The following is a 26,740-nucleotide window of genomic DNA, read 5'->3' on the forward strand; positions in this document are numbered from 1 at the left end:
ATTTGAAATGGTCGGTGAATTAGGCGTTATCACGTTTAAAACGCTTTTGAAACGAAGAGAAGTGTTTTTTAGCTAGAGAATATTGCAGTGAGCGGAAGAAGTGATCATTATTTGGAAGGGTGAGTGAATTAAGCGTTCTCAGGTCTATTCCTCGATTTTTTGGAGCGTTCGACGTGGAATATGTGGACGAGGGTTGCCTTGTTGCGTGATAATCTGTTTTTGTGAGAAGCGTATAGCGGATTTTTTCGCGGTTTTGTCGAAATCGACGCTATGAGATATCTGAGATATCTCGCAACACTTTGGAAGAGATATTCCGCGACGCTTCGGAAGAGGTATCTCGCGAAACTTTGGACAAGATATCTCGCGAATTAGTGTGATTCATGCGGCGCTTTGAACGAGATATCTCGCGACGCTTTGGACAAAATATGTCGCGACGTTTTGGGCGAAATATGTCGCGACGTTTTAGGCGAAATATCTCGCGAATCAGTGTAGTTCATGCGACGCTTTGGACGAGATATCTCACGACGCTTTAGGCGAAATATCTCGCGACGCTTTGGACGAAATATCTCGCGACGTTTTAGGCGAAATATCTCGCTACTTAGTGTCCTTCATGCGACGCTTTGGACGAGATATCTCGCGACGCTTTGGACGAAATATGTCGCGACGTTTTAGGCGAAATATCTCGCGAATCAGTGTAGTTCATGCGACGCTTTGGACGAGATATCTCGCGACGCTTTGGACGAAATATGTCGCGACGTTTTAGGCGAAATATCTCGCGAATCAGTGTCCTTCATGCGACGCTTTGGACGAGATATCTCGCGACGCTTTGGACGAAATATCTCGCGACGTTTTAGGCGAAATATCTCGCTACTTAGTGTCCTTCATGCGACGCTTTGGACGAGATATCTCGCGACGCTTTGGACGAAATATCTCGCGACGTTTTAGGCGAAATATCTCGCTACTTAGTGTCCTTCATGCGACGCTTTGGACGAGATATCTCGCTACGCTTTACGCGAAATATCTCGCGACGATTTGGAGGAGATATCTCGCAAGGTTTTAGGCGAAATATCTCGCGACGCTTTGGAAAGATATCTCGCGACTCTTTAAAAGAAATATCTCCCAACGCTCTGAACGAGAAATTTCACAAATCTTCTCATTAGAAAGAAAAGCTTCGAATTAACGTCGTCACGTCGCGAAATATGTATCTCGTCGGCGAACGCAAAATGGTTAAAAAAAGAAACGACAAAATTTAATTACCAATCTAATATATAGCCCAGCAAACTTTTCGTATCTACATAATAAAATATCGAAACTAATAAATTGATGCTTCACGGTGAACACACTAATCCACGTGCAACAGTGAAATAATCCTACACGAGGAGATCCCGTTTTCCACCGCGTCGCGATATGAAATATAGAGAGATCGTAGTATGCACGTTCAATCACGATATCGTATCTACTTAAATTGAGATATTCGAGGAAACACCGGGGGGGTTTGATTACACAATTTTCTCATCGATACAGGAAAATTTAGTTACCGGTTGATGAATCCATCGATAAAAAGAATTATATCAAAAATATCCCATATGTAACGACCTCCTAAACTTCATCGCAAAGTCACGATTTTACTATTATAATACAAGTACATTGCCATCGAATGGCCAGTAAAATTTCGAAGTAACAGCGAGAACTTTGAACAACTGTTTTAAACTTCAAGCAGAGAAAGAGAGAGAGAGGGGGGAAATTAGCAGTTTTATCGGAACGTACGATTATTCCCCGAAGAGAGGACGAATTAAATTCGCGAGACGACTTCATCGATTTTTAAAACAGAGCAGAGTATATCGGAGAGCGGCGGCGAACGAACTCTGAAATTTAATTTGGCCTGGAATTACGCGAAGAGGGTGGAACGATCCGCATCGGCGATATTTGATGCGTCATAAAGACGTGTACGAATCGACCGGATTGCAAGGGAAACTTGCTGAAGGGAGAGAAAAAGGATGAAAAAAGGGAATAGGAGCTTCTTTGAACCTGTATTACTTGACATTCTCTTCGCGCTCAGGTTGAAGTTTCGAACGGGGAGGGTTCGAACAGTGGAAAGAAAAGAGGAGGAGGAGGAGATACGAATGGAAAAAGTTTTGATGAGTAGGAAGCTCCGATGTCCGGTGCCACAAAGAATTAATGATCAAGCCGCGAAGCGTAATTTATCTCAATTAAGTAAAACTTGTTAGTGAGCCGACCGACGTCAGGTGCATTAAGTAATTATAACGAGGAGACTGCAAGCTTGGAAAAATTGCGAACAAACTTTTTTCCGGCAAGCGTGAGAATTTCTCTTCTCTTCTTGTTTTTTTTTTTTCTACCGATGGGAAAATGCTTGTCGACAAATTACATTAAATTAAAATCTGTTCCTCGAGAAGAAGACTCTCTCGATTTATCTTCTCCTCTCTTGGACAAGAAAGAGTGAGACTTTGTTGCGCGAGGAATTTTTGTCGAGAACTTCCTCCGCGAATAATTAACTCCGTTCAGAAGGCCTCCGTTTTAATGAAACGCGCACTTTCGCGGATCTGGCTTGTCCAGAAAGTTCCCTAACTTCATCTATTGTAGAATAACCACCGGAAGAAGATTAAATTATAACTTCAACGTTATTTCGTAAAGCTTCTTCTCACCGTCCAAATGGAAAAATCTCTTCTGAAAGGTGTAAATATGGTGCCTTTTTCGGGAATCTTTCGTCGTATAGTCGGTGGAAGAAATATAAGTAGGTCGTAGGTTCTTCTGTTCCCTTTTATACTGTCAATATCGGTGGAAATAATTTTAGAAGCACTCTGTATATTGGCGAGAGTCATAGTATTCAAATGGAAGTGTAGATTGGGGATGATTGGTATCAGAAATCGTACGAAATGGTACGCACTGACTTCAACAGACTTCCTGTAGAGATACCAAATGTATAGTCGGCGGAAGAAATGTAAGTTTTTTCAAAATCGATAGTAATCTAGAAAGATAAGAGCCTTAAATATTAGTAGAGGCTGCAATGATGCCTGCTTAGCTTTGATTCAGTCCCAATTGAAAGATATAAAATGATATATTTCTTCCACCAACTGTACATCAATACTCCTCAATGAACCATTTTCAAAGCGTACGTCGCGAGGAGCACTAATGCTCCCTTCGAATATTATTTCAAACTTTATCTATTATTATTCCAGGCATTCTACGTATTTCTAACAGCACGATGCAACTAGAGACGAGGTGAATCGATTTCTGGCGAGATCTTACACGGAAATATTGGTGAAATTGACAGGGTTAGGTTTAATTATTCACGTGCTGACACGAGCTGAAAGCTCACGTCGGATACTATAGATCGTGTTGGTTATTCTCTTAATTATAAATTTTATCAGAGCATGGGCAGCTAACCAAAGAGAATTAAAGTATCGAGTATAATCGCACGCACTGTCGTGCGCATAGATGGCTTCGGTTTTAATTGAAACATCAACGGAGGAAAATCACACGGTCGTTTTAATTCGTTGAATAACCGCGGGATCCAACACCTGGTAATTTAATATCTCCGTGCCCGCGGAACGATCGGGATTATGTTAAATTAATTAAGATCAAAGTTGAATGAAACCGTGAGCCGCGGTTACGCTTAGAGAAACGGGAGATCCGACTGATCGTGTGCCACGATTACGCGGTTTTATACACCGTATCTCTGTCATGTGAACGGTCTAAAATTTCTGACACGGGACTGGCCTAACGCACAGACTCACACCATAAGCATTACTATAATCACGAGGACTCTGAACAGCATTTACCTTTCACACCTATTATTGCATACCTTCTCCAAAAAAATATGAGAGTCAAAGTGAAGCTTTCGGAAAAGAGCATCAAAATATGAAAATAAATATTTGACACGAGACTAGCCTAACACAGACCCACATCATAAGCATTACTATAATCAGGAGGACTCTGAGTAGCATTTACCTTTCACTCCTATTATTGCATATCTTCTCCAGAAAAAGAAAAATATGAGTCAAAGTCAAGCTTTCGGAAAAGAAGATATGAAAAGAAAACTCCACAACTTCGACTTATCCTGAAGGAAAGTCCATCATACTACATGTTCGCTCCGCTGGACAAATTTCTGTTGCTCCGTCTCTCGTGGATACATGGCGAAAGGAAGATCAAAAGTGGCAGAAAGGAAATGAGAAAGAATAGAGAAAGCAAATATTCCGAGAGAAATACAGAGCGAGAACCGTCCTTTTTTTTCTCTCTCTCTCTCCTTTAATTTAGAATTTTAGGGGTATCGTTATATTGCATAGGAGAAAATGCTTGACCTATTCTTTCGGTGGAAATGAAAAATTCGAATGGTATGGATCACGTATGTATTTGTACGTTCGACACGCGATACAGTTAAGGGAAACGACGGAGGCAATAGAACTTCGTGTACCATTACAAAAATTCGCTATCGAGTTTCTCTATCCAGGAAGTCATATCGCCTATAGTAGGAGAGCCAACAATTCGCTCTTGTCCTCTTAGAATGGGCTATCAGCTACTCGTGGATCCTCTTCTTTACACCAACCTCCTTTTCCCTCTGAAACCGCGAGTATGGCTCCAGTTTCGACGGCTTATTGAATTCGATGGGTGGAGCCAGTGTGGTTTCTTCGATATTACTTTGATTATATCTTACTTACCTTCGACAGTTTATCCCGCGCGAGATTCCGGCATAGCGTGAAATAATGAACTATTTCACTCGAGAGAGACTCTTTGGAAGAAAGTTAAAAAGGGACGAGATGTTATTGTCGTAACTATGACGCAGGGCTGTTTTTTCCCCTGGTTTTAAAAATGATCACACACGACGAAATTATTAGAAAAATACGTTTTTTTACCGTAGTTCATCATTTTATTAGACCGTCGCAAAGGGTTAACGCTCACATTTTTCTCAACTTGATTTATCGAAAACGCTCAATTTTATATTTTCTTAATTATCTCCCAGGCGTGTAGAAATAAATTTCCCATTTCTTTATCATACTGTAACTTGCACTTTTACCGTAAAATAGAAGGGATAGCTCAGTGCGGAAAGTGAGAGAAAATAAATAAAGAAAATACTTCAAAATTGTAAAAGAGAGTATTTTTGACAAAGTCACGAAGGTACGATATCACGAAACCTGAAACAGAATATTCCATAATGAAATAAATAATCGACGAGCTCTCGTGTCAACCGATTATTTGTCGCACAGTCAGAAATACCTGTCGCATTTTATATTCGAGTTTGATCGAGCATCAACCGAATCCCCCGATTTATCGATCAAGAACCGGCGAATGTATGGTCACGGCTCCCCGATGTGGAAATACGAACGTAATAATTCATGTCTGTATCGAGGTACAGATAAGCGACTTTTCACGCGTTTAAGCGTAATGACGAGAAGATTGAAACGAGAATATTTGTATAATAGTTGTCATCGTTGCACGATAATCTTTAGCCCCTTTTTTTCTGTTCTGCACAGGGAATAGAGAAGAGATACTTCTCTTTGACTTGGTTAATTTAATCTTGGTTAATTCGCGACCGTGAATTCCAACCGCTAATTGACTATGTTTAGCTACCATTTTATATTATCATCCGCTTATGGCTTGGATTAAGCTTACCTGGTTTCGAACGTACACCATAACAATCATCCGTATCCGCGCGGCATTCAAAGCAGCTTCTTTATGTTATGAACTGCACGCTGTTTTACGTAAGCATCGAAACACGTGCTCTCAATAGAGGCAGAATTCTGCGATATTGTGCAATCTTCGCGGAGTGTGATTAGATTCTTGGGGAAAATTTGTGAAAAATCAAGGCTGCTTAAAAAAGTACCATTTTTGAAGATTAAATCTTCGAGGGTGATGGATAAACTCGCTTATTTCTGAGCGACAAAAATAGTTCACATGAACGTGAATTAGTGTATTAGGTGTAGAAATGAATTCTTTGCAATTTTTGGTGTTAAGAAACACGAGAACAAATCTCTCGTCGAAATAACTTCCATTACTTTTTACGACCTTTCGCCATTTTTCTGGCAGCTTGGGAATACCATCGCGATGGAAACGCGGTAGCTTTAAATCAATTACGTGAATCCAGTCGGAAAGAATTCGTTTCCTTCTGAATCCAGTCGGAGAGAATTCATTTCTTTTGCAAAGATTTTTCTTGAATTACTTTCAATTTCAGTCGGAAAGAATTCATTTCGAAGAAAATGTAATTCTAATATGATTGTTGCGTCCCGCACACCGGGTATTCTCGCATGGAGTACGACGGGGTTGTAAGACCCGTCTCAGAGTGCTTCTGCCGTTGCTGTAGGGACGCTGACCGTTGTGAAATTAATCACTTCGGCCTGGTTATAGGTGTACTGAGTTACACTTGTCTGCCCTTTACTTAAATCTTTATTTTCTACTGTATGATGTGAAGATGCCTGATGTGAATATGTTTGACTTGTGAATCATGGTGGATGAATTGTAACTGCCGATGGAATCGAAGGTCCCTCTCCCTGGACGCGGATGACTCCAAGACGCGGGTGACATGGGAATGCAGGTGATTGGCTAAGAAAATGAGGTGGAAATGGTTCCGGTGAGGTAATTGGTTGATCGGGTGCGTGGTACGTGTGCTGTCGGAGACAAAGGCAGAAGGGGCGAAAATCGGGGTTTTTCCCAAAAAACCGTTGCCGGTTCGTCTGCCCGTCGATGGTCGCCCATTGTTCCGCGGCGATCCTCTGATGTACCGTTACGGTACATCGAGGGCTGTCCAAAGGACGCGGCTTAACAATGATTGAGTTTAAAAGAAGGTCAAAATATCGTAATTATAGTATGGTACAAAAAATCAGTATAAGTACAATTTCCAGAGATTAACTCGTACATTCCTTCAAAACAAAATAGACTCGCTCATTTTTAATCGATAAAAATAATTAATAATTAATTTTGACATAATTCAGTTCTAGAAAGTGTTGAAATATCGCCTAAATAGTTACAAGTCGGTCAGGTGCGAAGAATCAGTATCGCGACGTGTTACACAGTCCTCCGCCTGCAAAGGGTTAATAGCCTTTGACTCCGAATGATTTACAATCGACGTGTGTGACTCTGTTGAACTGCAAAGCCAGTTTCAAGCGATCGTAAAAGATGAAGGAACTGCAAAGAGGGTTTCTCATAGGGGTTCACGGAGTTTGACGACACGTCGGGCACGCATAAGATGGTGAAATTGGTCCAAGGCCGGCGTAACTACCCAACAAGAGACAATAAGAGGGGGGAAGCAATTTCAATAACCTCCGTCACGTAGGATCGATCGTTGGTCGCTGAAGAACCGGGAGAGAGAGAGAAAAGGAGAGGCGCACCCTCGAGAAAGCACGCCTTCCACTACCCTTCCTTTTCAACCACTCCACTTCTGCGTGCACGCCTGTGTATATACAAGCGTTCCGGTACAGGAGATTCATAATGCGCGTGAAATCGCACGACCAACCGATGATAAACGTTGACAAATGTCCGATCAGTGAAATAAATTTACAATAGTAAAGTCGTCTCTCTATTTAAATCACCGCGATTTTTCTTCCCTCGAAAGCATCAATATCGAGTAGGAATCGTTGTAAAGAATGATCGATTGCTGTATTTCGTCCTTTTTATTCGTGACCTAAAAATATCGCGATTTTCTGACATATTTTCGGGGTTCTTGTTGAATTTCGTGTAGCGAATGGGGTAGTTTCCGAGAGATTTACTTAAACCCTGCAAAAGGTACGCGTGTACATTTCGGAGAAAGATCGGTAGAGATTGGAAATGGAGGGCAATTTCTGTAGAGACTAATGTATAAAATACGGAGGAGATTTGGAAGGAGTCATCTTGAAGTGATCATCGCCGATTCTGATGAAACTTTGGTACATTGTAGTTCTCGAAAAAATATTCCACCCGCATTTTTTTATATGGGAAATCGTCTATAGTGAAGGGATGAAAACAGCTCTCGAAGTGTATACATATATGGTGTCCAATGGTTCTGGCACACTCTCCATTCAAAGTGCGATAAAACAGTGAGAAAAAATCGTACGTCAACTTTCAAGTAGTCGTTGTAAAGAGGGGGCTTCAATCTTCAAACTTGTACTAATTTGAATCGGGGGAAAAATTTTTTGAACTCTCCGCAGACGTTTGATTTTGTAACATTATTAGAGTAAGTTGACTCAAATTTTGTCGTTGAAAAATATAAAATTTCTCAATTGACACTGTTCCTTTAATCATTCCCGAGATATTAGACCAAATATGTTCATCGCCCAAATTTTTGTGAACCATTTTCACCCCTTCAATATGGACGATTAAATCCAAAATTTCATCAATATATTATCTTGTTAAATTTTCTACTTTTTCTTGCGTTGTTAATTCACATTATACGATCACGAGAGAGAGAAATATGTGAACGTAAGAATCCGATAATACTGTATTATAAACGTGCCATTCCACGCTGAAGTGTATCGAAATTGTAGAGGGTATTGGGATTCCTCTATCGAGAGAGGCAGCTTCCGCAGCTGAGAACTCTGATTCCTGCGGAATACCTTGTTTCCCCGGAAATAGTTGGAGCGTGAAAAAAATAAAGGAGTGAAGACGGATCAATCGACAAGGAAGCGATCACGAGTCCGAGACTCAATGGATGAAGTGGATCGAGGGAAGAAAAAGAAAAGAAAAGGAAGGGAAACCCTATGTTACTATCCTACCCTTGCCCTCACAGCAGAGGAAATTCAATCCTCGATCGAGGTGTAATTAATTTCAAATTACGTTGTCGAACAGAGACTATTGCTAACATACGATTCAAACGGATGTTTCGTTTAATTTACAAATTCTAATTGAACGCACTCTATCTACTTTAACAACGTCGCACCGGCAACTCCCTCGAAATTTATGTTAATTACTCAAAGCCAAGGACCAAAATCAGTTAATTCGAAATAACTAAACACGCATACGCGCGTGCTGTAGTGTACTCTCTGAAGCAAAGCGACGAAGTAATAGCAAACAAACATCTCACTCGTATAATTTGCAGTTGTCGAACAATTTCGAGAAAAATTAGGACACTTGTTAGGTTAACCCTTTCGTTACTATCGGTGCCTATAGGCGTTTTGAAAATTTTCTCGCACTATATCGTTGGGACCTTTCAACCCTTTCACTACGAAAGGCGTAAATATACGTCATCCACATTTTTCTTACCGTAACACCTTATTTTATTTTTTTCTTTTAATTAGCTAGACTGACTTGCGAATATCGCGCCGTCTATATCGATGGTTTCGTGCGAGAGTGCGCCGCAGTCAAAGGGTTAATGCTTCCACCTCAATTTAACACTTAATTTTATCCTTCACGCACTTGCATCTTAACCCTTCGGACTCCTTTGTCGAGAGTGACTCGACGTCAGTTTTATCCACAGGTATGAATGAAGTAATTTTTAAATTGCCTGCTTAAATGTGTATTATATTTTGCAGTATTTTTTTTATATACGACCCTTAGTGTTATTTTCAATATAATTAGTAAAAGAAGTTGTTCAAATTGGTTCCTCTATCGACCAAATGCCTTTTGAAGTGCATTTCAAGTAAAATTCTTAAGACAATAGGGAGTTATTGGAAAGAAAATTAAAAAAAAAGAATTTGGAGTTCAAAGGGTTAACACAATAAACGGAATGTTAAAACGACAAATACCTCAGCCGTGGTCAAAATTCAGTCATCCACGTTACGCCGTTAAAATCTGCCGTAGCGAAAGGGTTAAATGTATACAAAGTCTGTTCTTATCCCGAGTGTTCAAAATTAGCACCCCCGAGAGTCTTCGAAATCCTCAAGTGGTTTCGAGTGATACATATATACTTTTCTCGGTAAACTCGTAATCAGAAGGATTCACGGGGTATTTGCTCTGTTTCAGATTTACTTTACCGTATTGGCGTTAACCACGGGCAAAGTGCTCGAGGGTGAGAGTCAATATCTACGAGGGAATCGTTCGTTACCAGAATCGACCAGCTTCCTCGAGCCGGACACCATATCCCCAAGTGAGTGTGCCTCCTCGTTACAACAACAATGTTCGTAGAATGCACCCCGGAAGTGAGAGAATTCCGGGATTCCGTTCTCCCTTGATAGACATAGCGTATAAGTCAGTAACCGGTAAACCGAGTTCACCCGAGTAATTGCTTGAAATCACGTACACATCAGACACACACACTTGCGTTGTTACCAACGAATCTCACGTATCAAACGTGCTTCTATTGCTTCAGCGACGGTACGGTTTAACGTGACGCTGCTTATATGCTCGAGCTGCGGTGTGATTTGCAGCATCCTGCTTCTCTACGGCCTCTGCAAGGTAAGACGTTTCAAATGTACGCTTTTAACAGAATTGTATACGCGTGGTGTGTATTTAGAAGCACACAGTTTACCTGCTCTGACTGAATCCGGTGAAACGACGACGAAAGCTTTCGGCTGTTAACCGCGGACATTGTGTATCGAGTGAAAAAAGGGGGTTTTCTAAGTGTGTTCACCGGGGTACATTGTCTGAGATTTTTCCTCGCGAAGTTTTTCTGTCCTTTTTCGACCGGAGAGAGCTTTGAAATTTCTTGACATTTTAGAACGTTCGTGAGACTAGAGCGGAAAGTTTGTGGACAAGTCTCCGGTAATGTGAACTGTAAAGTGTTTTTTATACGGTAGGATTAGAGGAGGTTTAGTTAGTTCAATCTTTGCGGAGTGATATAGGGACTGGAAGAGGTTTAATATAAGAATTTTGGAGGAAATTTCTGCGGTTAGATGAAGAGTAGGTGAAAATATTTGACCTACATTTGCTGGTTTAATATTTGATAATAAGAAATTGTTTAATTATCACTGTCGATGTTAAATTGTACTTGGAGGGAAGGAAATTGTGATCGAAGTTACACTGATCCTTCGGGACAGCTTGCCGCTGTGCCAAATTAACACCAGAAGTGGCAGTAGAATAAGCCTCGTGGCGCCGACCTTTCAGACGTATAGTCGGTGGAAGAAATATAGCGAGATCTGAAATTAACGTGTCGAGATCGCATGTAGCATTTTATATTTTCAAATTTGGACTGAATCGAAGCTAAAGCATACTTCGTGCAGCCCTTATATTCTCTGGTTTCTGTCGATACTCTGGAACACGCAAATTTTGTCGCCTAAACGAACTTACGACCTCGCTGTATTTCTTCCTTTGACTATACATTGATATCTATAGGGGATCGTGCTTCGTCGAAGTCGGTGCGTACCATTTCGTACGATTTCTAATTCCAATCGTCCCCAATCGACACTCCCAGTAGAATACTATTGCCTTCGTCGCTGTATAGGGTGTTTCATTTATTACAATGAACATCTGAATTACTTTCATCGCGCGTCTGAACAGACCCAAGGACCGCCGTGCAAGCATTAAACACCTCATAAATATAAACTATGAACCGCTTATTGTTTCATTCTTTCATCTACCCACGAAGTCAGACAAAGTTTCGTGCACATCCCTTGCAAACATGCACCCTACTCGATAAAATACCTAGTTTCACGCTTCTCCGATATATCATCCGCCTTAATGCTCCCTCAGGAACACGCATATATATGTACATCTTGCACGCGCACCAACCTTAATAACGAATGCTGAGGAACGTTGTACGTTCGAAACCGCGATATTCCTTCTCGTGGTCCCTACGCTCGGTGTGGAGGTTGTTAGCGTGGATAGGATTAATTCACCGGGTTCGAAACCATGGCAAAGCAATCCCTCGATTACTGTGTCCAACGTGAAACGAGCGAGGGTACCGCGAAGATGTAAGCGGAAGGGGATAACGGAAATGGAACGGAGGCGAAACAGGAGGATTCTTCGGCCATCCCCTTTCGGGTTTAGTTCCAGCACAAATGGAGAAACGCGGCTAGTTGGAAATTGTTTTTCTTAAAATTGATTATAAAAGAGGCGAGAGAGAGAGGGGGGGAGAGACAGAATCAGGCGGGGTGGAATTTAAAAGGGAAACTCACGTAGAAACGAGAATCTGAATAATTTTCAATTAAATTGAAATTACCTGCGGCACGAACGCTTTTATCCCTTCGCGTTCTATGAAATGTGTCGTATTTTCGAAAGGAAAATTAGCTCCATGCTGGAAAACCTGTAATATTGATGTTACTATTTTAACACGAAAATTAACATACGCTAATTACTCCTGCTGCAAATGTACATTTTTGAAAAAAAGAATATTTTCATTCGAACATTTTCTAAAGAAAATCGCTGCGTAGGATGTAACGTAGTAATGGATATCTTATCGGCTTCGTATCGATCCTCCAGTTAGTTCATCCGAAATGACGGACAAATCCGCCCTTCGGGGCAGAACGATGCAATTTTTACCATCGTCCTCCTTGGTCGAACCGCGAGAGTACGAGTCTCCTGATACGGAAAAATCACGACAAATCGAAAGGTCGAAACGTAGTACACTGGCTTGTCGGATCGAGGAGAAAATATCGTTTTCAGAAATACCGCTTGCCCTCCGAGCTTCGTTCCCATTTCCTCGGTTTCCTGTATTTCCCAAACCGGCTCATGTAAGTACAAAACAGGGCGCGTAAATTCCAAGAGTAACGAGTGTGAAAAACGTATTAGGGGTTGAATGAATATTCATTAGAATGTGTAGTCCCGTTGTTATCTACGAGGAATAAGAATGTATCGCGTTCGTGCGAAGGAATAGAAGAGATAAAGATACGTAATTAGAATACATAGTAACAGCGAACGATTTATTACGCGAACCCTTGAAATCTGTGAGAAAAAAAAAGGAGGAGAAGAGGAAGGAATGGGATAGAGGTAAAAGAGAAATGCCCGCCGTCGTATCTAGTCAACAAGGGTACGCAGAATTTATGAGCACGATAAGACGACACCCCTTGTGACTGACGTCAACCACCGCGACGTTTCTTTCCAGCATTTCTCTACGATCGAGTTAAATCTTCGTTATCCGTCTCCTTAAATAGAACCCGCTATGTAAAATTGAATCGTTCCTCTTGAAATATATGTCCTTACGGATACCTTGATAAAACACCCTTAACGGCACACCATTGATCGTTTACTGCGAAGGAAAGGCCTACTATCTCGGGAGAACTAGTAGTTGGGGAATTTATAGGAGGCTAGGAATGTTAATATCGCAGGCAATAAGTGCCCTCCACGTATCAATTTTTTGCAGTAAACGATCGTTTAATGGCTTGCTGCAGAAACAATATCCGATACTGTCCTTCATCATCCCGACATACTCGTTAAATCTTAACGTGTTCTTGGTAACATTGCTATATATTGTTTCTGTATCGAAAGAGCAGAAAGTAGCGATATTTAGAAAGAGAAATATTTATTGTTCGTTAGTAAGATATTACTATAACCTAAAAATCCACAAATTGAGTATAGTAAAGTATTCAATAATTGAATAAACTTTCTGTCGGTCAATATTTTTATCATCATAATTTAGTTGCTATACCAATATTTATTGTCCATTGCTAACATATCACCATAACCTACAGTATTTATTTTTTATTACGAACGTATTGCTATAACCTACAAATCCAAAATCGATCGTAGAAATATATTCAATAATTGAATAAACTTTCTATGCATCAGAATTTTTACAATAATAATTCAATTACTGTGCCAACATTTATTATTCATTGCTAACATATCATCATAACCTCCAAATATTTATTCTAACCTAAAATATTTATTATTCATTGCTACCATATCGCCATAACCTCCAAATTACATTTATTCTAACCTAAAATACTTATTATTCGTTACTACCGTATTCCTCCAATCTTCTTAAACATATTTTCATACACAAAACCAAGCCCCATCGAAAATGATCCTCTCGAGGTCTCAAAAAAAAAAAGAAATCTTCCATCGTCGTAAATAATCTGTGCAGGCCCCAAGGGTGTATTCGAAGTAAAAGAAAGAAAAATACAATACTTGTGCGGGTAGTTTGCGAAGGCTTCCGGTTACTTCTTTACCCAGGCTCTGCGTAACAAAGTTAGAAATCAATTCGCGGGGTTGGTAAGTACACAGGCGGGAAGATTTACAGAATGGCCGATCAAATGATCCCCTACCCCTCCTTTTTCACCTGTACAAAGTTTTCAATGAAGATTCTGTCCGGTTCCGTGATACGTCAACGCAATTAAGCCCCAGCGAGTTAATCACGGCGTTGCTCCACTTGACGGAGCCCGGTGCATCCATCAAGGGGAAAGCCGTGAGTCGCGTCTTTGACGAAAGAACGCCCATAAATCCGGACAGGAATATCAATTTTCGTCGTACCGGCTGATTTATCGACGCTTCTCCCGTGAAATCGACGTGGCCATAACTCACGTTGCGAACAGCTCTCTTACGTAAAACACAGGTACAACGTGATCGGCTGCGAGTGCACACGAGTGAAACACGAGGCTTGTCGGTTCCAAAGGAGGTATTGGTCGCTCTTTCTCGTGGTCAATTGACACGTAGTGGCTTTGGATTTGTTCATGCTTGTGGGGGAAATATTGGGTGGTAGAGATTGTTCGGGGAAATGGATGAAGAAAACATGAGATCAATATCTTTTTGTACTAATTGCAAGTTTAATTTGTTTTGTAAAATAACAGTTTTTGGTAATGTTGACCGAATGGGAATTCAGAATTGGACGAGTGACGTAGAATGGAAATTTAATCGCTTTACATGCTCGATAAAATTGTTAACAATGTTTTGCTTTTCAAAAATTTGATCTCCCTGTTTAAATTTTCATTCTGGTTTCCAAGGTGTACAGAAAAATATGAAAACACACTTTAGCCGTAGAGTAAAGGGGTGTTTTCACCCTGAAGAAACCAAAACGTAGCAAAAATAAAAATTGCTTGATACTTCTATCGAGGTCTACAAACTTGCAGAGTTTAAAAAAAGTCGAAATTCCCTTATAATAAAAAAAATAATAAAAAATAAAAAAGTCACAAGGCAAGAGGTTAAAAAGACGTCGTTATTGTAACAGTTCTAAGCTGAAGCAGATGCACCGATAAATTCTCCGAAAAAAATGATTCCTCTTTCCTTTCACAAACGAATTACCGAGCGAATCGATTAACCAGCCCTTCCAATACAGTTCTTATATCGCCGCTATGATTAATTATCTAATTACTTGGTCGTAACTGAGGCGTTAACCGGGTTTCGCCTCTTATCGTCTACGAACAAGATTCCAGACAGATTCGAACTCGCGATTCCGGACAGTAAATTCACCGTGTTCCCGCTCTGCAGTTCCTTCTTCTTATCGATCTCATCGTCCATTAATCACTCCGCGGCAAAACTGCCGCGTTTATTCCGCGATAGTAACCTGCCCGTGAATAACCATGGCAACGTTTCCCAAAGATCTCCATATTCAGCGTCTCATCTCCGTTTCACCCTCTTCCGCCGGGCTATTTGTCATCCAGCGTCCGTCATTTTTAACACGAACCGTTGCCAGGATCTTTGATACGTTCACGTAGCCACCATATTCGCCCCAATTTTTCTACTGTTTATAGCTTCACTTCGGACGATCAATCATTCCCTCGTTCCAATGCGTAAACACCGTGCAAGAAGCATCACGACTCTTAAATTTCGTTAAATTAAAGCCTGACGAAGAACTTTTTTGGCCTTTAAAACGTTTTTAACCCTTAATCGCTCGCCGTGAAACACTGTTCATATACCGATAGGGTTAAGGGTAGATTTATTAGGTCACCCCATAAGTTCGTGCCGAAAGCAAAAGATATTTTAATTGACGATTAAAGGAAATTCATTTTCTTCAGTCTTCCCCCCCAAAAAATAAGAAAAAGATGTGGAACGAAATGGCGCTTGCATTTTTTTAGCGAACAAAACGAAGCAAACTTTCCCGAAGCGAACTTACGGGATGAAGAAATTATTTAATTTTTTAAGTAAAATTATAAGGTTTTAAGCAAAAACTCTTTCTCTCCAAAAAAGAAACATTATCAAAGCAACTCTTCGGGACATAAAAGCGAACTCGAAAGGTCAGAGACGGAATGATACACTTTCAGGCGTCTAGTGGCCAGTTTCGCCGTAGCAAAAGGGTTAAGATCAATAATTGCGCTCTTTTCCTACGAAAGAAGTAATATCGTTCAATTACGAAGTTGAAGTTAAATATTTCACAACGTATTTAAAATTTGTAAGTAGGTATTATTTCTTTTTTCACGCAGGATATTCGTACGTTTAAATATGTCTGCACAGGCGAGAGGTTCACTCCATTCGAATCCCATTTCAAGGCAGCCAGGCAACGCGAACGCAGTCGAAGACGAGGAAATCGTTTCTTTACGGGCTTACATAAGCACCGTGTAGCCTCACGTGTCGCATTTTTACGAGAGTTTGTAAAAAGAACCATGCAAACGGCTCCACGGTGTCACCATAGAAACGATCCATTCCCTCTCATAATTATTTCGTCTAATTTTCACCAACATACTCTTACAAAAAAAAAAAAGAATTCCTTTATTCCTCGCAAAATATCAAATTTTTTCCCCGCGAATTATACAATAGACCGTCAAAGCTCAGAATGCACTTTCAGTCGAAAGAGTTAATTAAATTTCTTAAACAAAGGTGAACCCTCGTGTCGATAACAAAGGTGCAAAATTATGAGAAGCAACTATGCCTGAGAATGCTTCGAAGCGATACACGCAGACGTTTTTACCTACTTGAAAAATTTCATTTCAACATCTTCGCCTGTGAAACTATAAGAGAAACGATCCAAAGGATTTGCTATATAATTAAAATCCATCGCGTAACAGCCAGTGAATTATTACTCCCACCTGGGCAATCGTATTACTTTATTTAGAATCCGAGACGTAACAACTCGTGATTCCAGGAAAAGACGATTGTCTTTTTGCCTCCTCCCGGAGAGGGAAACTTTTAACCCTTTCCACGTCGAGAGCTCGTCCGAACTCTCAACCCTTCGAGTAGACTTCACCTCGGGAGAGAGTGTTTCCCGTTTTACCTTGGCGGTGTGCAACGAGTCGAATCGAATGTTTCCAAAGGACACGGAACAAAGAGGAGGAGGTTGAGAGGCGAAAAAGAAAAGAAAGAAAGAATATTAAAGATAAGAAGGGACCGTTAAACGACCCTCTCGAAGAAAGAACACTGCTACACCATTTGTCTCTGCTCACTTATGACCGATGTCTTGCAGGATCAACGTGTCTTCCTCGTGCCCTGGATCATCATCGTCATCACAATCTGCTTCGTTGACGTGGCGCACTCGTTGTACCTGTTCGTCGCTGTCGTGAGTACTGCCTTCTTTATTTATTGTAAAATGTCAGCAATGTTTTTTTTTTTTTATGTAAGAAAGATGTGATACCTTATTTGAACAGATCCAGACGTGATAGTAGTTACGAGATCTCTCCAGTGTACTTTTTTTTATACAGTTTGCTTGCCATATTTTTTTGTCTTCCCAATTTTTGTGAGAATAAATTGTTTTTTTTTTTTATGTAAGGAATATGTGATTTATTTGAACTGATCCAAACGTGATAATAGACACGAGATTTCTCCTATGTATTATACTTTTTTTTATGCCTTTTGTGTGCCATATTTTTTTGTCTTCTTCCCAATTTTTGTGAAAATAAATTGTGTTTTATATAAGAAAAATGTAACTTATTGAAATAGATCCATAGGTGAAAATAGTTAGGAAATTCCTCCTCTACCCTTTTCATACATCCTGTCTGCCACGTTTTTTCGTCTTCTTTCCGATTTTTATGAGAACAGACCTTTTTCGCGTGTAAGAAAAGTGTAACTCATTTTTATTAAATTCTTATACTACGTCAAAGTGAATTGGCCGAAGGAACAAACAGATCCAGACGTGAGAATAGTCACGAAGTTCCTCCTCTACCTTTTTCCAGACCTTCCGTCTGCCGTATTTTTTCGCCTCCTTCCCAATACTCGTGAGAATAAATTGTTATCTTTTCATGCAGGAAAGACGTGGCTGATTTTTATTAATTTTCTATACAACACGAAAGTGAATTGGCCGAAGGAGCACAAACAGATCCAGACGTGGAAACAGTCACGAAGTTCCATTTCTATTTTTACAACCCTCTCTGTGCCATATTTCCACGTCTCCTTCGCGATTTTCGTGAGAACAAACCGTGTGATTCCTCCCTTTCGCGTGGAAAACGGATATGCCCGCGATAATTGCGAGGTGGCTGGAACCCCTGGGAACCTCTAGCCAGAAGAAAGCTGCGTCTCCTTGGCGGCGTGAAACGCGAGTCTCGAAAGAGTTTCCCGCGGCGCGGAACGACTATCAGAGAGGTGAAATAAAATTCGATTTCAAGGATAATCGTCGTCAGATTTTTTCGATTATACATTCTTCCCTGACCTACATTTCCAACGTTTTTCACGTCCAGGCCGTTAAATTTCGTACCCCGGGTTAACGAGAACTTCTTCAAACATTCAAAGCGCTGAATACGCGGGAAGATACTTTTTACCCAGGATCAAATTTCCCAGAGAAATTTCGTATCAAAATCAACCTCGTCGCCTCTCTTGCGTAAACGTTTCTCAACAAACGCGAACATTCCCGGGAAAATCAGCGAAATTCGAAAAAGACGATCTAGAAGAATCACGGTTCAAAAACGTCCTCGAAGGAACTTTCTTCCTTTTCACACTCGAGCCACGAAGTTTATCGCTCGATCTAACGAAACTTTTGCCTATTTTCAACACTGTGTATATTCCCCTTCGCGGCTTACAACTTCTGTACAACGTTCGAGAGTTTCACCGGTCACTCTGAGAGCGTTTAATACCAAAACCGAGAATTACACGGAATATCGTCGCGCAATTACCCCTTTTCAATGGAGAACTCTTCTTTTCTTTTTTTTTCTACTCTTTTTCGAGGTAGGTACTCGTCGGACGATATAAAAGAGAACAGGAGCCGTTTACCGGACCGCAATCCAAACCCACTCTCGAACACAGTTCCCTTTCGTCGTTTCACGAACGCGTTTCCCGCAGCTGCCGCGTTTTTCCAACGTCCTCACGGGTGGACTGAAAGGGTTGAACTGTCGTTGATCCGCGTGATTCTTTCTTCCGCGATCGTTCACGTCTTTGAAGCACCGACTTATTGTGCACTCGCGCGTACACTACGTTTTCATGCCATTCAACAGTCGACCTACTCACTACTGTCCGCTTATTCGTAATGGTTTAACATGTGTATAGGTAAACCGACACACGTTCTTTGTATTCGTACATTCGGAAGCTTTTAAAATTCTTCTTTATACAGACGTGTCTGGCTTGCTTCGCGTTAACAGTTGTTATGACATATTCAGGTTAAGTGAGTCGTATCGAGGCGTAGTATTGGGTGAGCCGTGAGTAATGTCGCTTTTTCTGTAAGGCTAAAGTGTCGTTTTTTATAGTTTTCTTTGAGATTTTTTTGTAAAGAAACCGTAAGACTTTTAGTATCAGCGTTTTGCACAGATGTTTATTTATGTTTTAAGAATATTCACCATTTTTTTTAAGTGAAAATAGTCAAAATTGATAATCGAAAAAAATTGATTATCAAGATTGGTGATAGAAGAAAAGTGTCCTACTAGATTTCATTATTCCGGCCATTCTACTTATCTCAAACGAAGAAACTAAAAAGATTGTTTATCGGTATGAGTGTTACTATAGTCTGACCTAGAATGAAAAAGAAATATCGAAAATTTAAAAAATTGTAGCACTTTGAAGATGGAATATCAATTTTTTCGATTTTTTCGTGTTTTCTCGGCTAAAAAAATCAACGAAAAAGTTAATTCTTTGATGATTCTAGTTTTTACGATAACAGCATACCTACTGAAGGTGCACGCAAAGTTTGAAATCAATCAGTCGACTAGAACGTTTGATATCCTGTCAATCATTTCAAAAATTCAACAAAGTGTATTTATTCTAATATACAGGGTGTCCGCTTTAACATGATTTTTCAGCCATAAAGTAATAAAAATTAATCTGTTTTAAATGGATCCAAAAATCATCTTGTTTCTTTTTTCATTACATTGTAGAAAACATTAAGGCAAATTCGACAAAACACATTACTCACGACCGAACAGAACATGTTTCGACGTTCGTGGATAATATTCCGCGAGTTCACAATACGTTAACGTATTTCTAGGAAACTTAATTTCAAATTCATGAATGCAAACCGTTTTGACGTCGTTAAAAAGGCAATCTATCCTACTTATCCACGATATTTTCACGTCTATAAAGAGCGTGTGTTGTATTTACGTGTGCCTGTATCGCTTACCTCGAAACATTTCTAAAGAGGCAATCTATTCTGTATCCATCTTCAAAAAAACCTAACTCTTTTTTCGTTCAAAGCCAATTCTCTCGTTAACTTTTTACCAGTTCAATAGATCGAAATCTTTAACGAACCGTTTCTTTCACGCGTTCTTCGATATCCGCTTAATCTCTGTTCACATATCCGAGTTTCACGTTTGCAACTCGACAAAACGTCCTCGCAAAATTACCCCTTTCGAAATGAATCGATCGAACAAACAAGACTGTTCTTTAGAATACGTATATACCTGGTTCAAAACGCTCCTGTTTCAATGTACAGCAGAAATTTTGAAACACTTGGACCGCGCAATTAATTCCTCGACCAGTTCGACCGATTCGATCGTGTAGGTTTGGAAATTTTCCCCGAATAGAAGCGACGCTTTACAAGTTCAGTACTTTCAGTTCTACTCTCGAGCCGCAATTAAAATGGTAACCTAACCTAACCTATATAGCTTTAAATCGACAGGTAATTCGATAGACATCTTCGTTACGAAGTAATTAATTAGACGCTTATTTTCTTCGTATTTTTCGTCGAACATTTTACTGTTAAAAAATATGTGTAAATATAGTTTTGCTTCGGCATGCAAAATGATACGCACGAGCGAAATTTGAATGGTTACGTGAGAAGGCCAAGAGGTTGCTACTAAGTCGAGAGTCGCTGCGGTGTCGTAATTGGGTTAGCCAATATCTTACCCCATTGCTTAATTGAGATTCCAGCAGCCACCTATGAGCATCAGGAATCAATCCTCTCGTAAATTGTATTATGTCGTTCGGTGTATGCCCTGGCACGCGATCGTCTACCTATTCAAATCGAGCGAATTAACACCGGCCGAATGTGAACGCCTCTCTGATTAAATCGACCGACAAAGAAGCTATAGTCGCGGCTGGATATATTGGCCGGCCACGGTCGTTCCCCCTCCCTCGTTCTTTCGAACCGACCGAGCGAATCTTGTACACGTTGTGTGTCTGCTTTTGCAACACGATCTTTGTCTTACTTTCAGACGGTAATACACTCTCTTCGTCTTCTTTTCTTGCTGTCTCTTCGGTATATACTCTCTCCTTCTTGTGTTTTACGAGGTCACGACAAGCGTAGTTTAACACTGGAACTACCAACCGGGTCAAAATGACCCATCAGCGACTTTCCAATGGTGAATTTTTGTGTAACTGAAGCGTGACTGAAAAATTAGATTAGATCGGTACAAATATAAGCATACATGCAGAAAACAAAGTCGATATGTTACAAATAATGATACTTGCTGTGTATCGAACATTCGTTGTTTTTGGCAAAGTTGCTAATGGGTCATTTTGACCTGGTCTAGTATTAACACTAGGTTTCTTTTTTATATTATTTTTGCCTTGGTAGAAGTTGTGCCTATTGGCTCAGCGCAAATTTACCAACTTATCCGCCTATGTTACTATTTACTATAATGTTTTCGGATTAACATTTGTGAAGTGCAAAAGTTGACAAATTTTCAAAAAAAATCTCTAATGTAGACGCGTAGTTTAAAAGCGGAACGAAAAGACTCTGTAGGACGACTGTTAACAGTCGAAAGGTAATAGTGGAACCGGAGGAGAACCTTGACCGGCCGATATATTTGGCTCAGACTATAGTCTAACTCGAGGATGTATCATTGAACACTGAGAAATCTCGAAAAAAAATCGTCGTAAGAACGACTTAAAAAGTATTGCAAATCCCGAAAAGTCAGCGGATTGTGATAAAACGAAAACTTCTCGGAGGTCGTTCTCCGCCGCCATGTTTACATTACCCTCGTTTTACAGGGGGCAGACGTAAGTAGGGCAAAGTAGCGGAGTAAAATACATCTTAAAAGATACAAACGCAGTGGCTGAGAGGCCGGAAACGAGTAAATATGCGCAGCGTTGGCGGGGATAAAAGGGTGTAAACATGCAAACTATAGGGCACAGTAGGAAACGTGGTTGACGCAAGTCGCATGCCAAGTATTTCCGAGGCGAGATGCGGAAGTTCATTTCGGGAATAACAGCGCAACGGTACGCGCAATCTTCATTAACGTCCTTACTGTTTCGCGCGTCCGGCTTTTTCCTCGTAAAACATAAACTAGGGGAACGAAGCTTTTTTCCACCCCTCCTCTCCTTTCCCTTTTACATTTTTTTTTTTTTTAAATACGACGACATCAAACGACCGTTGCCGCCGAGGCGAAACGCGCGCGCCTTTTTCGTCGTAAACGCGCGTGTCACTTGCCTAATACTGTGTGCTCACTGGTGCAAACGTAACGTCGATATTACTTGTAATTATTCGAACAACGTTGTCCTTTGAATTGACAACTAGATTGGAACTGTACTCGTGACGCACGAATTTAAAATAACGTCTGTTTACTGAAGTTTATTTAAGGGGTCGAACTACTTTGGCCAATTGAAAAAATTGATTTTTTTTTATTTTCGTGAATTGATACGATTGTCTTCCGAGGAAGATACAATTTAGCCGAAATCGATATTCCAATTGGAAGCTATTCTAATTTGTTGGGAAAAAGTGACGCGCAGCCTTACGCTTTCGCGCCAAAAATTTTAAACACCTTTTCTGAAACGGGCACTCTGTAACTTGAGTAAAACTCAACCGATTTTGACGAAATTTTGCACACATATTCTTTAATGCATTCTATATCACCTGAATTAAATTTTTCTCGATATCCTAATTTTTACTGAAGTTATAAATAAATAAATGGCCACATATCCATGTAAAAAGCGAACTTATTGCTACTACGAACTTTCTATTACTTTTGGTAGAATACAAATGTACAGAATGATGGAGTATTTTATTACAAATTACAGGAAAAAGCAATTTTTTTATTATTCTTTTTGCTAGAATTATTATCGAAGCGTTATCTCTGCTTCTCTGACAACAAAAGTTGCCAGAGTAATTACAAAGGACGCAACGTGTAATCACACAATGCTACACGTTTAAAGCACTCACAAAGTTGCGTGAATTAATGCCGAATGAATGACGGTATCGATGACGCGAATATTCAATGCTGAAAGTAACGCCAGCTTTATCCAAAACAGTTGCAAACAGTGTCTCTTTTTTTCTTTCTACATTCCCCTTGCACGTTTGCAGCTTTTCCACTCGTTCTCTCCACCCCCGAATAAAATTTCCAAGAATCAACGGGGCTGTTTTCGATTCCGTTTCGCGAGCGAATTCGCCCAGTTTGCGAAGTTCGCGATGAAATTTCGTCGTTTCCAGCGAAGTGGGCCGAATTGCTGCAGCTCGACTGTCTCGATAAACGAAACTGATCAAAACTGAAGTTCCCTCTTGATCAACATCACAGGCGTTACAATGTTATTATTCCGGATGCAGGGAGAAATCAGAGGAACTTTTCGTGTTTTCGTACGCGATGTTGGAATTTTAAAATCGTACCTTTTTTTTCGACGAGAATCCCGGGGAAAAGGAAAGAGAGGACGGACGCGGTAGAATGCAAATAACGGCGCAGCAAAATGTAGATTTTCTCGGGATGAGAAGCTTTCGTGTTAAATGTTGCAGGAAATCGAATAGCGTTTTACAACCGATCCACGGTGACTTGTACATACTTGCCTACGAATAATAGCGAACGTCAGACTTTATCGCTTCCCTGTAATCGATTCGCCGTGAAATCGTGACGATTTCCTCGATCAACCAACGAAATCTGGATAAACAAAGTGCTTACGGAGAGTGTCGATGAGATGAAACACGAGAAGGAAGTTGAATTGTTTGTATTCGAAGCCAAAGTGATTAACTGCGTCGAATGAAATTTTTGTTATTTGTGAAAAATCAAGCACCAAGCGTATGCTTTGATACTAAAATTTGGAAGAATATCGAAAAATCAAACGTGAGAACCTTTTGCCTCGAATCGTGAGAATTTTAATGAGAATCGTTTTGGCTTCTGAAATGGCTCGTTTAACACGTCCCTATGCGCTCCACGTTGTCAAGATTAACAGTTTTCCTTATAACATATGCTTAATAAAATTTATAAGACTGCAAACATCGTTGTTATCGGGGAAAATGTGTAACATTTAAGATACACCAGAGAACAATTCAAAAAATTGTTGTTTCAACAAATTATCGTCGTAGCTGCATAATTGAAACGAAAGAATGGAAAAGACGAGAATATGAGACTGCCTGAACGGAAGATCCAGAGTGGGCCGCATGAGATCCACGCGCGGCAGAGAACGTGTTCAGTTGGACGAGATTCATGCTATATCCGGTGGACGATCGAGGAATTTAATTTTATCCATGGTTCTGTTTCAGTCCACTTTTGACCCGACGAAAGTGATGCTGTACACGTTGAACTTCTTCCTTCTCTGTCTGAACGTGAGTGGATATTTCAATCGGTAGAAGATCAATTACGAGAGTGGATTGAAAAGATCGCGGTCTAACAATAAGTACGAAAGACTAGCTGCTTACGTCTAACTGATTCGATCACTTGCTCGTTTTCCTATTTTGTCCATCTCTACTCCGTCACTGAAGATACCTCTGCTTCGCCAGTTGTTAACCCCTTTCCTTGCTAACCCTTTCGCTACGACAGATTTTACGCTATTTTATTTTATTTTACTGATTTTATATAGATCTCACATTATTTCATTTTATTTTACAGATTTTATATTATTTTAATCCTTTGAGTGCTATGGACACGTATATGTGTCCATGCGAAAGCTATTTTTCTGGACTATGGGCAGATACATAGGGTAATTCCGGGAGAGACGGACCAGGCAAGTATTTCCTACATTATCCGCCATATGTGGAACGCGTCAGTATTCTTTTATCTTACATTTGTTTTACTCTCGGTGTTTTTTGTTCCATATCTGGCGGATAATGTAGGAAATGCTTGCCTGCTCCATCTCTCCCGAAACTACCCTATATGCGTTTGTCAATTTTTTCGATCTCCCGCGTAGTGTAGTTACACTTATCTTGACACGAGATGAATACATGCGTGTTCCTTAGCTACCTATGAAGAATACGTGTGTTATTTAATTTGGTGCAAAGTAATTACAGTTCACACTAGCAAAAAAATATTTGGTCCGCAGCGATCGCAATACATAGTCCATAGGGAGAGCTTCGGCAGGGAGTATTCAGCACTCAAAGGATTAATAGTACGTAATGCACGTGACAGACGGTAGATGCTTTCATTTTCACTGCAGAAATACTCGTAAGATGAAATTAAGGATTAAATTAGGCTAGAAGTGCACGAAAAAGGCGCGAACTGTACAGTGTGAGCAAATTTTCAAAGCGCCTGTAGGCACCAACAGCAACGAAAGGGTTAAAAATGATTGTATTCAGCCAACGTTGAACGTTCCAACTCTATCCTACCGATGACTATAGTCGCTCGCAAAAATTTCGAACATAACGTAACTTGGTATCTTCAGAATAATCCATTTACTTTTGTCGAATTGTCTTAAGAATTGCGCAAAAAACGAAAAAAAGAGTAGTTACTCTGGCGAACCTTTCAGTCCACCTTTGGTACTTCATAATTTTTCTTTCTCGTTAAAAAAACATTTCGCTTCAGTTCTATCACCGTGCGTTTTTATCTTACGTTCCACGATTCTCACGGTTGATTTTTCCTTTTCTCAATTACGAAACGTAGGTAGAAAAAGAATATGTTACCATTATCGGGTGAAAAGGCGCTCGGCTATTTATTCTACGTATCCTTTACTTCAGATATATTCCGTGTTGTGCGTGATCTCCCAGTATCAAGAGTATATGGCGGGTCGAGGAACCGCCGCGGACGACTACGAATACAGGGTCAGTATTCTGAGAGTGTCCGAAAGGAAACAGGAACGGGATAAGGGACGAAAAGTTAAGTGTACTAACTGTATTGTCCAATTGTTAATGCGTGATGGTACTTAACAAAGACGATCGAGAAAATTATTCAAACTATATCGAACTTCGGATAAATAAAGATAATTACATTGACGAGCATCGTTGCCGAACGATATTAATCGGGCAACAAATGTCTGTGTAAAACCCAGGGAAATATTGTCATTATATGTACATATACATGTATCCTAATGAACGTATAAGAAGTTTTTTTCGAACGAAGGAAAAGGAAATTCGATTGTCTCCTGTCGCGCCGAAAATTCTGCTTTTCCACGAAAATTACCGTGGGGTTCCCGACATGAAAAGGTCTCTAGAGTATCGATATCGGCCAATCTTATTATCCAAATGGAAGCTTTCCGCCAGTCAATCTGACTCCTTATCTGTCATCGTCATCTTTCTTTCTTGCTGTTGCCCTGATTTTCTCAGAGGAACGTTACACGTTCCGCGATAAAATCGCGCATGATAAAACGAAGGAGGGAGGGACAAATCGTATCAGTGGAAATAATAGAATATTGATTTTAATTTTCATTTATTATCGCATATTCGAAATTCCACGTAAAAAGTAACGAAATTTGTACTCGTACGGCTACTTTGAAATTGTATTAGTAATTACACGAGAGCTACTAAATTCTTATCTCTGAAATTTTAGAGGGGATCGTGCTCTCCCTGCTTGCAAGATTTTAC

General features: G+C 40.2%; 1 protein-coding gene across 1 annotated transcript in view; it reads left to right on the top strand.

Annotated features, from left to right (window-relative positions):
- The window catches only part of LOC108574053, a 33,061-nt gene that overhangs the window by 2,619 nt on the left and 3,702 nt on the right, over positions 1-26,740 (top strand). Inside the window, 5 exon segments of the mRNA XM_017936563.1 lie at positions 9,886-10,009; positions 10,232-10,317; positions 17,132-17,224; positions 24,491-24,553; positions 25,898-25,981. Of these exon segments, the coding sequence (XP_017792052.1) occupies positions 9,886-10,009; positions 10,232-10,317; positions 17,132-17,224; positions 24,491-24,553; positions 25,898-25,981 (450 nt within the window).

This window comes from Habropoda laboriosa, unplaced genomic scaffold (genome assembly GCF_001263275.1).
Source record: "Habropoda laboriosa isolate 0110345459 unplaced genomic scaffold, ASM126327v1 scaffold145, whole genome shotgun sequence".
In the NCBI taxonomy this organism is placed as follows: Eukaryota; Metazoa; Arthropoda; class Insecta; order Hymenoptera; family Apidae; genus Habropoda; species Habropoda laboriosa.